This window comes from Poecilia mexicana, unplaced genomic scaffold (genome assembly GCF_051168715.1).
Source record: "Poecilia mexicana isolate PSO_F unplaced genomic scaffold, ASM5116871v1 scaffold_15, whole genome shotgun sequence".
NCBI classification, from domain to species: domain Eukaryota; kingdom Metazoa; phylum Chordata; class Actinopteri; order Cyprinodontiformes; family Poeciliidae; genus Poecilia; species Poecilia mexicana.
This window is the reverse complement of record NW_028263384.1, coordinates 8,815,094-8,830,013: the sequence shown is the minus strand read 5'-3', so window position 1 is coordinate 8,830,013 and position 14,920 is coordinate 8,815,094. Positions and strand designations below refer to the sequence as shown.

At 39.2% G+C, this 14,920-nt stretch overlaps 1 protein-coding gene across 4 annotated transcripts; it reads right to left on the bottom strand.

Moving 5' to 3' along the window:
* Positions 1–2,200: 2,200 nt before the first annotated feature.
* Positions 2,201–13,390, bottom strand: LOC106930802 (monocarboxylate transporter 12-B-like). Of its 4 annotated transcripts, XM_088013492.1 has the most exons (11): positions 12,979–13,390; positions 10,163–10,459; positions 8,966–9,069; positions 8,537–8,680; positions 7,628–7,723; positions 7,249–7,405; positions 5,465–6,199; positions 5,137–5,396; positions 4,513–4,614; positions 4,352–4,418; positions 2,498–2,635 (listed from the first exon to the last, which is right to left on the bottom strand). In XM_088013492.1, the coding sequence occupies exons 2-10, from the start codon at positions 10,405–10,407 to the stop codon at positions 4,354–4,356; spliced, it is 1,908 nt and encodes a 635-aa protein (XP_087869618.1). In that variant the 5' UTR covers positions 10,408–10,459; positions 12,979–13,390; the 3' UTR covers positions 2,498–2,635; positions 4,352–4,353. The 4 variants fall into 4 exon arrangements, with proteins under 4 accessions (XP_087869616.1, XP_087869617.1, XP_087869619.1 ...); XM_088013490.1 differs by lacking the exons at positions 4,352–4,418; positions 4,513–4,614 and having other exon boundaries at positions 2,201–2,635; positions 12,214–13,383; XM_088013491.1 differs by lacking the exons at positions 4,352–4,418; positions 4,513–4,614 and having other exon boundaries at positions 2,201–2,635; positions 10,163–10,457; positions 12,979–13,383.
* Between the last annotated feature and the right edge of the window lie 1,530 nt (positions 13,391–14,920).

Below are 14,920 nucleotides of genomic sequence, written 5' to 3'. Positions count from 1 at the left end.
CGTATGAGGGTGCAGAATAGTGACATTCTCATGGCAGCGTCAACATACTAGTAGGTCAACATGCTAGCCTCCCACTAGAGAGGCTAGCATGTTGTTAGTGCTAACGTTAGCACTAACATTAGCAGTGCATCGCCTCTCACTAGCATTAGGCTTTAGTATTTTAACTATTTCTTTAATTTATTAGCTATGTTTAGCTAATAAATATTAGTTAAACATAGCTTTTTTGTTTACAGCAGGGAGCCTTCTGTTTCCAGTGACTTGTTTCACTCTCAGGAACTCTGCTGACTTTTAATGGTGTCTTTTGGAATTGCAATGAAACTTTCATACTGATTATTTCTCCTCTGTGAAAAAAAAAACAAAAAACTTTTTTAATGATTATTAGCTATGTTTAGCTAATAGATATTAGCTAAACATAGCTAATAACATAGTATTCAGTATATAAGCATACTGAATACTTATGACATTCATACCCCACATGCCACTGACAGCCCTTAGGATAACATTAGCATTTTGGGTCATTTTAAACACACTTATGTTTGCATACTGAATGGATTCAGTTCACATTGGACAATATAACATTGATACTCCTCATGCTATTTCTTACATGTTAGCTAAGCTTAGCATTGATGCTAATTTTTAGCATCAGAATGCTATGTTTAGGGTTATGGTTCATTCAGTATTTCCAGCAGTATTTCTACAGTTCTCCCTTTTCTAACCACCTTGTGGTTGTTCTACTTTGTTTGGGAAGTGCTTTGACAGAGCTGGCTTTCCTGATGAGCTTATCCAACTGTCTCATCTTCTCCAACTGCTCGAAATCACAGTAAATGGCTGCTACTGCCAGTAATTCACAAACATGCATGTGTATGAATAGACCTCAAGATTAAAACCATCATCCAGTGGAAGCTAATTTAAGATGCTTTTATTTGAGATCTCTTTAATCCGGTGATGATTAAATGACCAGCAATCTGATATAACCAAAAAGTATGTCTTTTATTCAAAGTCAAAGTCTTTCATGACTTGTTGAGGCAAAACAGTGCAGTAGGTGTGAACATTGTTTAAAGATGCTAAAGCGGTATACCAACTGTTGTGAGTCAAAGTTTCAGTTTCCAGTATCACTCTAAAGAAAAAAAGTTGAGAAGAAAACATGTTGCTTTTTTTTTTTTAAACTTTACCCAAATGAGAGAGGATGTGTCACATACTGAAAATAGTAAAATGGTCATTTTATGTATGACACATCGTTATGTGGAGGTAAAAAAATGCTAGTCAGTTTAGCATTGCAACTTTTCTGAGTATAGTATGTTTTCTCTATACACTCAAAAAACTGAAATCGGAGATTTAATTAGTTGCTCTCCAGGTTATGCCACTAAATGGGACTGCTGGAACACACAGATCTTTTCAGTATGGATGGCAGATTGGGCGATCCATATCCGGGTTTATAATGAAGCTTTAGAAAACTTTTAAATCACTGAACATTTCAATCAAGCGCTATGTTCCTTATTTATGTTCTTTACAAACTAATGAAATACAGTGTTTTTCTAGTTGGGTTTTTCTAGGCTCTTGCATTTTATTGTAGTATTTTTTTAAAAGTGACAAAATTTTAAGGTTTCCTTTATGCATACTTTTTTTTTTATCTTAAAACAAGTTTTAAAATAAACATTCCTATACGGAGAAGGTGTAATTTTTCCTTTCTGTTTGTGTTGATGTCACAGAATGGTCATGCAACATAACGGGATGCTGAATAAACTTTATATTTCAAAGACTAGAAGTAGAACTAATTGGTTATTGTGGGTATTTTTTATTTATTTTTCGGCAGGTATTGGGACAAACTTTTGAGAAGAGGACAAATAACTAAATTCTTGAAAATGATCTAAAAGGTAAGATCAAGAAAAGATCCTAAATCAGTGATGTTTCCAGAGTGATGCAAAGAAATGAGGTTTTAGTTTACTCCGGTACAGTTTACACATGTTTACACATTTTCGTGGTAGATTTGGAGTTCTGCTATTGAGTTTCCATTTTCTTGTGATGGGCAGCAGAACCGTGCTCTGTGAGATAATTGTGTTAAACTTCAAAACTTTCCTCCCTGACCTGTCTGCTGTGTTCTTTAGTCTTCATGATGATCTTTGTTCTTTAATGTTCCCGATCAAACTCGTGAAGAAACGACTTAACTGCACTGGCAAACACAGATCATTTCCGTAGAGAGTTGGTTGAAATGAGGTTTTTATTAGAAGTGTCAGAGTAACTAATACAACTACATGTCACAGTTTCCAAATTTTATAAAAAATCGTTAAAAACCATGATTCCATTGTCCTTCCGCGTCTCGGCAGTGTTTGGTTTAACTCATAAAATCTCAACAACATAACAATTGTGGTCGTAACGTGACAAAATGGGACAAAGCTCAAGGGGTATTAACGTTTCCGCAAAGGCACCGTGTGCGTTTCGTTTTGTGAGAAAACAGGCACAATCTTCGACCGATTTGCTTCTCTTGAGCGTTTTCCTTGACCTAGAGTCCTTTTGCACAGCGCCATCAGACACGTAGCTAAAGACGCAGCCACAAGGACCAGAGAGCTGAGGAAGAAGGAAGCACCGCTGATGAAGAAGGTTAATGCGTAGTTCCCAGTCTGATCTACAAACCAACCTGGAGAAGAAGGAAGAAAAAGAGCCACATAATGATCGACATATTGTTACTAACACTCACCAAGGGGAAATGAACAAAACTAAGATTAGCTGATGGGTCAACAGACACGAATGCAAACGTGTTTAATCTGCAAATATATGAAAAAAATTATGTTTCTAATATTACACAAAGAGATACATCTACAATGATTAGGCTCTGGGGGTTTAGAAATTCATTCACCTTTACGAAAAAGAGATACACCAAGTAAACTTACTTATTTAAAGAGGCAGTATTATGTATTTTTCAGGCACATAGTGCCATTTTGTACTACATTCAATTAACTCTGTTACCTTCAGTTGTTATAAAAATTATATGTATTTATATATATATATGTACATATATATATCAAATATGACTTAAAAGAAATTTGGCTTCATATTTTAACACCTTGAAATCGGTTCTCCGTCTCTTTAAGAAACTCCTGCTCTTCTTAAAACTCCACCGTCAGGAAGTCCTCACAACAAAGCTCCTCTTGAATCCCTTTAACAAAGTTTTCACCAGCATTGAACTGAGAACTAGCTCACATAATGAACTCAGCAGACGTGCAGTTCCATCAGGTGTTTGCTAATTGCTGCTGGCTAGTCTGAAGGAACTAAATGGGGTAGTCATGGGGGAGGGCTGCTCGCTCTGTGAGGCAGAAGCTCAGAAGTTTGGAAACTGCAGTTCACAGGAGGAGCTTCGACTCGGAGGCGGTGCTAGGTCCACCCAGATGTTCTGCACAGCTGAAATGTTGCATGCATTAAGGAGCAGGGGTGAAAGTAGTTTTAAATTCTTGGGGGTACTATGACAAAAAAATCTCTCTCTCTCTCTCTCTCTCATTAATATATATATATATATATATATATATATATATATATATATATATACATATATATATATATATATGTATATATATATATATACATATATATATATATATACATATATATATATATATATGTATATATATATATATATATATATATATATATATATATATATATATATATATATATATTGAACGTCATGGCATGGACTGCATCCCAGTTTTCCATTTCTAGCATATATTCATTTCTGATTTTAAACTGGTTATATTGTTCCTGTGTCCAGGCAGAAGGATAATGAGTAGGCCTAGCATCTTGACCTGTTTGTTCTGAAGCGGCTTCCACTTCATCTTCGTGACGTGGCGTCTCCTCACCCCGACTCTCAGATTGCTCAAAATCTTCATCAGCTGTTTTTTTAATTTTGTTGGATATCTTCTCAGCTCCGGTCTCCCTGTCTTTTCTTTTGAATAAGGACGTTATTTTTCTCTGCATGCTGGTCAAGTTTCGATTTCGTTTGAAATTTTTAACAATTTTGTTGTTCTCGCGGTTTTTATGTAAAGGTTTGTAGATGGTAAATGATTTATTGTTCGTCCTGTCTCAAAGCAAGCGGAGGTTTTTAGTATTAGTGCACCACCTTTGCAAAATGACCCCGTCTATTTAATCGAACGCACCAATCCCCTTGGCAACCACTGTGTTTTGGAGATAAACGCGCAAGCACTCTCATGTTAAATTAAATGAAATCTCTGGTCATAGCGGTGTTCTCAAGCTGCGATGTGTTGTTGAAATTGAACCTAATTACATGAAATACAATTAGTTAATCTCTCTTTGCTTTTACTTTGGATATTTTGTAACAAACAATGTTGTAGCGGAGTACCTTTAAAGGCTGGCAGTTGACGAAAGCTTCGAACTCCGAGGGGGGCAAAAGGTGGAGAATTGAGGGTCTAGCATATTACGAACAGTTCAGAAACAATATGAAGTGAGAAAAAAGCTATTTATTAACTTATTAAGTCATGTTTTAGACCAGCGGTTCTTAACCTGGGTTCGATGAGTCTGTCTCAGGGGTTCGGCGGAGCCTCTGCCGCGGAGGTAAAGACACACCTGTGTAAAGTTGTGATGACGCCCCGCTTTGCCATCTTGCTGCAAAGGATCACGTTACATTGCTGAGCCAATCAGAGCTGCGGAGGAACACGTACCCACCTCCCCCCCCCACTCCGCTCAACAGTTTCCAGCAGCGCAGGCGATATTTTACTTACTAGAAGGGTTCAGTGAATGCGCATATGAAACAGTGGGTTTGGTACCTCAAAAAAGGTTAAAAACTGTTTTAGACTGGTCATTGTTAGAATAACCAGTCAGTCATGTCTAATCAGCGGACACACTCACAGCTGCGTGCACCCGCTTATTCTTTACAGCAGACAGCCGCTCCATTTTCTTGAGGGTACTGCGTACCCCCGCTAAATCTTTTGGGGGTACGGAGTACCTCTCCGTACCCCTTTACTTTCACCCCTGTGAAGGAGTCAAGGCAACACTTCAGGTATGTTTTTGATGAGGGAATACATGATGTAACATTCAAAAATGTCAACTTTACATAAAGCTACCCCTTTAAGAAATTCAGAGTTTAAAAAAACATATGCGATACAACAATTATTGAGTAACTCTTACCTCCTATAGGTGGGCTGACCAGGTACGGGATGGCATGCAGGAAGTACACCACACCCAAGGCAGAGGCAAGATGGGTGGAGCCCACCGTATCAGAAGTCACAACTGGTATCAGCGCCACATATGCCCCGTCAAAGTATCCATAGAGAACGGAAAACGGCACCAGGAGCGGGAAGGAGCGGAGCAAGGGCAGGAAGACGCAACAAAGACCCTCCATGCTTATGGCCACTAAGTAGCTGAGCAGGCGATGCCTCTTCAGACACCTGGAGGGGAGGAAGATGGTTACGACAGAGCTTTGATTTAACGACTAAAGCCTCCAAATGTCACTCACGTCCTGTCTGTGATCCATCCAAATGTGATGTTGCCCACAATTCCACTGACACCAAATATTGACATAAGGAAGGCGGTATGCTGGTGCTCCACCCCGACACTCAGAGCGTAAGGGACGAGGTAAACCACTGGAACGCTGCAGCCAAACGCCAGAAACACAAAGGACACGGACAGGACCAAGAATCTGGGGATCCACAGGAAGCCAAACTCTTCCTTCACTTTAAAAAAGAAAGACTGGCCTCTGGACAACGGCTGTGAGAATGCCAACGGTTCAGAAGGAGTTGCTTCGTTGAAGTCTGTCGATTTCACTTCACTAGATATGAAGTTGTCTCTTTTTTCATCAGCTTTCATCCAGGTGTTGCTTGACTTTGTCTTTTCATCTTTCCTGCTGCTGTCCGGAATCGTTGGACCTGATAAGCCCGTCTCCTCCAGCATCGTCTCCAGCTTGTTGCTTAACAGGAGGCAGTGTGCCATTTTCTTATCCATCACCCTGGCAGCAGTCGGCTTTGGGCTTGGTAACAGTGTGAAACTTTGCTGGGGCTTGTCTTTTTCAAGGCCGAAGTTCTTGTTGGTTCCATTGACGATGACGAGGCCCGGTTTGTCCTCCACACTGTGGGTTTGTTGCTGCTTCGGGTCCTCTCGGCTCCAGTCTGGGGTCGCTTGTTCAGTGAGTTCAGTTTGCAGCACAGCAGTCATGCAGGCTTTCTCCACGTCTGTCATGTTGTTCTCCCATATCCTTCAGATAGAACAAAACAAACCAAGAAATAAAATGATTGGATACAACGCCCTGCAGGAGTATTTACTTGATTTTATTAAAGTCTGGACTTGGACCCACAGCGTAAAAATTTTTTAATTCTGTTCGTCTGACCAAGCATCTTCTTCCACCTGTTTACCACATCGTTTGTGGCTAGCTGCTCCTAGGACTTCATATGTATTTCTGGACAAACAGTTTTGATAAGGATGATTTTAGGGCCACAACATTTTGTGGGCAGAACTCCAAGCAGCTGTAGGTCTGCAGGTAATTTAAATAAAAATCTGACAACTTCTGCATTTCAGTGAGTGGCTCTTTGAGAAAAAACACCAAATTAAGGAAATATCCAAAAATTCACCAGACACAAAATGATGCGTCTTCTTTAGTCCTGAAACCTGAATTATGAGGGAATTTTGTGAGATGAGCTGGAGAAGGGAGGATACAGCTGTGGCAGGGGTGCTTCTGTATTTTAGTTTTGCTACTGAATTACTGCAAGCAAATAAATGTTGACTTTTTCTTAATGTTTCATTGGGAGAGTTTGCTGAAACAGTAAAAGATTAATTCATTGTAAAGCTTGTGACACTCTCTAATCAGGGGCGACATCCTTCCTTGAACCTGATTAATTTACTATAAACTGCAATAGTGAGCAACTAGCTCCACCTGCAGACCAAAACAGGTGCAGCTAAAACATCAAATAGGAAGTTTTCTACCTTCAGCGTAGGTAGGATGTTGACTGGGTTTCTTCCAAGTGTACTTTAAATGTATTTTCATAATCAGGATCAAGTTTATCTTTGTGCACAGAAAAAGAAAGAAAACATCATTTTGGTAAACAGAGGGATGCTTGAACAGTCCATGTCCAGCATGTGTGGGATCTGGACAAGTACTGCAGCACTAAAAACTTCTCTGTGGACCCCGTTGTTTGTTGCCGTCTGGTTGTATCTGGGATTTTTTTTTTTTTGGCCGAATCGACCCGTACGGTGACAAATAACCAAATGACAGAGTAAATAACGGCGGTGATGTTGTGCAGGGCTGACCTTTCAGCTGGCTTCTGCTCCAGCGGCCTCATCAGAGCGCCACAGATGCACAGGTTGGAAACAAATCCTCCCAGGACGAGCAGAGCTCCTCTCCATGAATAATGCTCGATAAGAAGCTGAACTGCAGGGGCCAGGAGAAAGGTGCCAATGCCGCTGCCTGAACGCAAGGTAAATTGGACGGGACAGAGACATGGACAGAAAGCCATTAGGATTGATTTGAATGTGGACTGGAGATAAATTAAACGGAAGAATTATTTCAGGAAATCTCCAAAAAAAAAAAAATAAATAAACGGTGGAGAAAAGACACAAAATACAAATAAAAAGAACTAAAAGAGCTAAAAGAGGGAGAGTTGGTCAGTGAGGTTAAGGCTGTCAGTACCAGATAGAGCAATTCCATAAGCTAGTGCTTTCCTCTCATTGAAGTACTTTCCAACCATCGCGATAGCCGTTGTGTAGCTCAGGGCATAGCCAAGGCCTGTGGAGGATGAATAAAGAGTTTGTAAAAATGTCCTAAAACCTACAATATTTTGCATGAGTGAACTAATGGAGCCCTATGGAGGGGAAATCTCAGAGTTAATGTAAGGACGTACTTTCACAAGAGCACAATTTACAGTGTGTTTAGAGTTGCTTATGGCAATTAATGCTTTCAACGTATTTGATGTTTTTAATCTTTTTAACGATTTCATCTTTTCTTTTTACTTTATTTTTATTTTTCTTTCTCACTGTTTCCTTGTCAAACGATGTTTTGAAAATCATGTAAAGCACTTTGAAATGCCTGCTGCTGAAATGTGCTATACAAATAAAATTTGATTGATTGATTGATTGAATAGAACGCTAATCACGCTAATCATGCCAATCACGATAACTGGTAATACAAGAGTCCAGACAGGTCAAAAAGTTGAACTTTTGTTCTTTTCTGCATCAACAATTCTCACAGCAGTTTCTTTCATAATAGAGGACCACTCACAGCAGGAAGGTTAGAAAAAATACTTTTAATGCTGCTCACATTTTGCTGCATAAAGAGAAATTAGAATAAAATGGCAGCTTTACAAAAGTCAGGGATTGAAACCTGGCCATAAAACTCTGATTGGTGCAGCTGTAGGTTAAATTAAATCAAATTGTTATTTCCTCTAACAGTGTTAAATGCTTGTTTTAAGACATATGAGGTAATAATTTACCCAAAATGATTGCCTAATTTAGTCTGCGGTGACAGATAATAATAATAATAATAATAATAATAATAATAATAATAAAGTCGTTTCCGTGTCATAGATGACTGCGTTGGTACCTGTGAGGATTCCCAACGAAGCATAGAGGAATTCCAGACTGGAGGCGAAGGAGCTGAGGACCAGGCCGGCAGAGGACAGAAGGCCTCCAAGAAACACTGTTACTCTGCAGGACAACCGGTTCCCAAGAAAACTACCAAGAGGAGCTGAGAAAAACAGGTTTGCATGGATTAGTTTTTGTTTTTTGTTTTAGTTATCACATATGGTGGCTTACAAAAGGATCATGGAAACCTTTAAATAACTGTTTGACTTTGCTACATTGCAACTATGAACTTCCATGTACTTTATGTGCATTTACTTTAAACTACTTTCATTTTATTTGACAGATCAATTTACAAAATGAAAAGAATAAAAAAGAGTAAGAGAGGTATTACCCATATGTATGAGTCCTATAAATGCCTGCATATTCTAAAAAACGATGCATGTCCTACCACACAGCATGGTGGTGCAGTCAATCATACTGTGGATCCAAGCAGTGGTGGAGTAATCTCTCTCAAAGTACATCTGGAACTCCACGAAGAACATGGAAATGCATCTGTATGGAGGGACCAGAGCAGAAAGTCTTGTCCGTTTTACCATCAGCTGTGATGGACTTGGCTTAGTCATTTAAAACTTTGCTGTATATTATTCCATATTTGTTGGACACTAGTTTTTAGCTTCAGAGAACATGTAGTACGTTTTTTTTTTTTTTTTTTTTTAAGAAATAATTTGTACAAATGAAAGAGACAGTGAAGACTGGACGAAAGGTTAGGGACATTCAGCTGTCAAGTCAAAACTGTAAGTAAAGTTTAAAATGCTCCCATTGAGTTTTGAAAAAGTCTACAGTGATGAACTATGACTATTAGAAGATGTTGCATGCATTCTGAAAGTCTATAAAAAAGTCAAATATCCCTAACTTTTGTTGAGTATTTGAGCCAATGCCCTTTCTCGTAACGAGTTTGCTCAAATTTGCTTTCGCTCCCTACTTGCTTGCATTTTCTCGGGGTACTCTGGCTTCCTCCCTGAGTCCAGTCTTTAGTTTTCCATGTGGATGTTTGGTAATCCAGCGAGTAGAGTACCAAGCTTCCTGCCCTTCTTTTGGATGGACGGATGATTCTCTGGCAGAAGTTCATTGGTCTGACTCTTACCCTGTAATCTGCGAGCCCTGCACTGACTGAACTGATTTTTATTGATGTTTGTCTCGGTTGCGTAATGGTCTCATTGCAGAGGGCATACAAGGCTTTTGCTGAGTGAGTCCCAGACAGTGTTTCACAAAGTTACAAAGACTCAGGTCTAAAGAGTGAGGTCCATGTGTTTTATGTAGAGTCGGCTAAACACACACACCTTTTTTTTTTCTTTTTTAACAAGTTGCGAGGATGAAACTGACTAATTATCCATTTTAAAGCAGATTTGTTGTTGCTGAGGGTAATAAGGAGAACTAACCTTTTAAATATGCGTATTTATTTAAAATAGTAAATATGCTTACTCAAGTGCTTAGCAAAATTTGAAATAGTTGATTATATTTTCATCCTGTACTCGGCTTGAGAACATTTAAAATCGTTCCAAGTTACGAGATGTGCTTGTTTTCTACAGCAATAAAATAATGAGTCAAAAGATGCGAGCGGTTTTGCACATATTCCTTCCGTTACCTCGTCACCGCCCGGATGCAGATGGTGGCGAGGAAACAGCTAGCGACGACCATCCAGCCCCAGCCGCCTTCTGGAGGGTTTGCGACCCTGGAGGCCCCCCTGCCTCCTCCGAGCCTCTCCTGCCTCACAGCCGCCATCACTCCAGAGGATTCACAGCTGCCTTCTGCAGCCGACGAACGTGAGGCGCCTTTAACCGGCTGGATTTGTTGTGTTGAAGCTGAAGGGGCTCGATCAAAGATCTTCATGTCTTCTCTCCCTCTCTTCAAACTCTTCTGACCATTTCGACTTCCTGGGCCTCTTAACGAAAAAAAAGGAGCAGGAGAGAAACAACGGACGGGATTATTATGTAGGCAGCGCACCATAGAACGTCACATTTCTTTTAAACTAGGCAGGACGTGAACACGGCACATCAGTTTGTCACTTTGGTCTCATTAGACGGAGGGGGGAAAAACTTATGACCGTTCTACTTTGCAAAATAACTCAAGCTCAACCTGATTGGCTGCAGGAGTTTTTATTGATTCTCTATTTGAATAGGTCTGGACTTTGACTAAACCATTCCACCACATAAATATGCTTCTTTTGTAGCTATGGTAACATAGGGTTAGCGTCCTACTGGGAGCTAAAGCTCTCTCCCAGGGAGGATTATGTATTCAGTAACCCCTATTGACAGTAATAGCTACTTAAAGTAAGGATTTAAATGGAAAATGGAGGCACAGGAGAGACTAAAGAACACTTGTGAGGACAACAGAGAGGCTAACCCGCGGTGAAAAAGCAAAGCAGCAGCAGCAGGTCAGGTAGAACGGACATGACTGGCAGCAGAAAGATCTGACAAGGAGTTAATGAAACCAACTGGCTTATAGCTGCTGGGAGGTGATCGGTGACATGAAAGCCAAATGTGTTTTTACACAGCAGTCTAAGGAGGACACCAGAGCAATAGATTCACCAAATCAAAAGCTAAAGATGAAAACTGAAATAAGAAACTAAGCCAGTAGGTTTTTAAGAACCAAAAGTCTTAAAAACAGAGTGAACCATAGATGGCGCATTGCAAATGACAAAAAAAAAAAACTAAGTATTATCGAACAGAACAGAAAACACAAAAGACTCACAGATCATGACGCTCTGCATTAAACTTGTCCAAGTGTGTCTCTGTGTTACTTGATCTTCATAATGTTGTCTGTTTACTAATGTTTTTTACCCCAGTTATGTTTACACTGTAAGCACAGTACATACATACATGTGCACCTCCTTAACTAGTTGGATCATGTCTGTGGAAAGGTACAATTATCTCCCTGACTCATCATTCACACCTCGTTCCTTCTGTGACATTTCTTCCGTCCTCCTGGTTTTGGAGGTTTGGCATTTTTTCTTTAGTAAATGTCTCCAACGACTGTTCTACTGTCCTGTGTAAGCATTTTGATCCTGTGCTGAGCTCAACGTCCATGACAACTTCATAAAACTGCATCCCTTCCCTGGTGCAGAAAAAGTGATTTGGTTTTGCCAAATCACTAAAATCCCAATAAAATAGATTGTGGTTACAATGTGACTTTTTTTTTTTTTTTTTTGAAAGTTTGGCGATTATAAATACTTCTGCGAAACACCACACAACACTTAGATGATGGATGGATGTTCATTACCACACTAAAAAGTAGAAAGTTACTTTTTTTTTCTCACAATATGTTATTTTAATATTCTAAAAAAAAAATAAAACTCAGTTTCCTTGAATGAAATATCCAGAGAAACAGAAAAAAATGTCTCACTGCTAATCCAGATTTCTCTAAAGACACTTTTCCTCAATGTGAGAGTAAGTTACAATAACTCCATCACCAGTCTTCTTCTTCTTATTATTATTATTATTATTATTATTATTATTATTATTATTCTACTTATTTCAGGTCTTTAGCATCCTTAGTCCAACATGGAACAATATATTTAATACTTTCAAGAAAACTAGATACAGTAAATATGATCGTTCATCATCAAAAAGCAAGGACAAATATCTTTGTCATCTCTAAATGAAGAGTTTATTTATTTATTTATTTATTTAGTATTACCTTTTTGTCAGAACCTCGTTGTACTACAAAGCGCACACACAGGTATTTCCTGCGACATCAAGGGCCGAACAGAACGTCGTTAACATGTCAGCAAGAAAACATTCATCAAGAGTACAAGATGTACAAGAGTACATCTGAGCAGAGCCAATCGTTTGTCGTGCTGAAATGTTTATTTCCGTCCAAAGGTTTCGCTTCTCTTCTGCTTTGTCATTTATTCCCAGAAAGCTTATCTCGGTGAAGAGACGGGGCTGTGAGGTCAGTTTGGGTCGGCTGAATGCATGTGTCCATTAATGTGACGGGTTTTCTCTTTCACCAAGGTACACTGGCACTGAGCCATTCTTAACTGCACTTTATCTCAGGTCATCGGCAGAAAAGCAGCATGTGGCCCTTCCTAGAAAAAAATGTGTTGTATTTTGAAGACTGAAAATAATTTTAGTTATATGTGGAATTATGTTGTTTTATAAAAAATAGCTCATATTTGCATTAAAAACAAAAACAAAGTTTTTTGTGTTTTTTTTTTTTTTTGGGCAGGTAAATGCTTTGTTATATATAAATTTTATTTATTTATTTATTTTTTTACTGCAAGAACTGATCAAAACTGGTGTATTAAATCAAGTGTATCCTTCAAAAAAAATAAACACAATTTTAGCAAACTGTTAGATATAAATGTACACAAAAACACTGAGACTATGGAAATAGGCAGAGGGTCAGTGCATCATAAAACACTACTAATGACATGACTAGAAAGTGAGTGCCTCTACTTACATCAGCCATCCTCTGCAGCTCTGAACTAGAGCCTCACGGTCTTCAGATGAAAGCGTTCCTGCTTTGCTGGGTCCTGCTAACACCCTGAAGGTGTTCAGCAAGACAAACAAGCCTGCAGACTGAAGATGTTAGGGGAGGATAGAGGAGGAGGAGCAAGAGGAGGATTTCTTCATACTGGTTTTTCTTGTTTTGTTTTGTTTTATTGTTTGTCTTTTGTTAATTTCTGCACTTAAGAACACTGCTGGAATGAAGCCGAGCTAGGTAAAGAAAAAAAAAAGAAGGTAAAACTGAATTACTGCCAAGCGCAGAGCAAGAACAATGCTAAGACCACTGTTGATCAGAAATGCAATAAAAGTTGCAAAGTGCTACACATTCAACTGAACCCTTTTGTTAAATTTGAAAAGTAGTTTGAAAGTTTATCGCGGCCACAGACGAGAAAAGCGAAAGAGGCACGTTAAACAATTTGCCTTCCTCTGAGTTTCAGATCTTAGATTCCCAAACGTCACTTAACAAAGAGTCATCAGAAACGAGAGAGAGACTCGGCTCAAACACCAGGTGTTCAACAGTGTCATCACAGTGGATGTTTTAAGATAAGACTTTATTAATCCTCTAAAGGGTTTGGAAACTGTCCCAGCAAAGCACACGATAAAAAATAGAAAGGATAAATAAAGTAATAAGAATAAACATACAACATTAATACATAATAACGAGCAGCGATGGTCTTGGCGATAGTCACACACATATCGCCCAGTGGTAGATTACTAAATATATATTCAGCATTTGAGTCGCACGTCTCTAGTGATTATAAAGTCTTTAAGTTCTGCATAAAACGGTCCAAATACAATTTCTAACTTCCAGCGTCCATCGATTTTGAGTGAACAGTTCGGTGAACTCTTTGATCGGGAGCTGCAGTAAAAACCTTTTCATTCCCGATTTTAATTGCTGTGACAAACGACAGGCGGCCTCGCCTCGTTTAGTTCACCTGGAGGGGGGGGGGGTTGCGCTGAACAGGCAACTCGGAACAGCTTTACAGAGCAATAACAGAAGAGATTCTTGGCACTTGCAGTATTTATTCATCAGCAGCACGACATGAAGGAGGACAGAGAGAGAAGGGAAGACCTGCAGGGATCAAGCTGCTCAATCACATAAAAACCAACAATTTCTCCTGCAGTCAAAGTCAGTCGGATCACGTCCATGTTACATAAAAGTGGCCCTTGTTTGTTTTTGTTTTTTTTGGCTGTCCGAGATTAATAATTACAAAATTACATAATAGTCCCTGTTTGGAAAATAATACCTGAACCATTAGAGCTGAAAACTGCACAATCCTCCCCATTCTGACCAGTCTATTAATTCATATGTAATAATCAACCAGTACAGCAGCAACACCAAAGTTCAAGATTTATTGCCATTTTTTGTGAATGTTGCACCGTTTTTATTTCTGGGCCCAGATCTGGCGTAGGTCTCCACAGAGTTCGAATACAAATGTTGTACATTTTGCATTTTAAACAACCGAGATTACAGTTTTCAATGCTAAGCCTCAGTTTTGTGTCGCTGGTTCGACATTTTAAGTAAGTCTAGCAGCTCTGTTTCAAATTCTGTTCCTTCCTGAGGTTTTCTTTCGATGGGATATTTGAAAGCATATTTCAGCAACCTCTATAGTCATTAAAGGATATGCGAAATTCATATTGGCTGAACGCCAATGAGAGAGAAATGTATTTGTATGTATTTCACAAATGTATTTCACAATTTTTGTAGAATTTTAAGGACTTGGATTGCGTGGTTTTCTGGTGCTTTTAAACGATTTGTCCAAAATGAGTTAATCATCTGCGCAGCACCGCTTTGCTCTGCTGCTTCACAGAGGAAAAGGTCCTGGGTCAAATTTCTACCAGGTCGGAGCTTCTGTGTGGAGTTTCTATGCTCTCTCTACGCGGCCCAGTGAAAC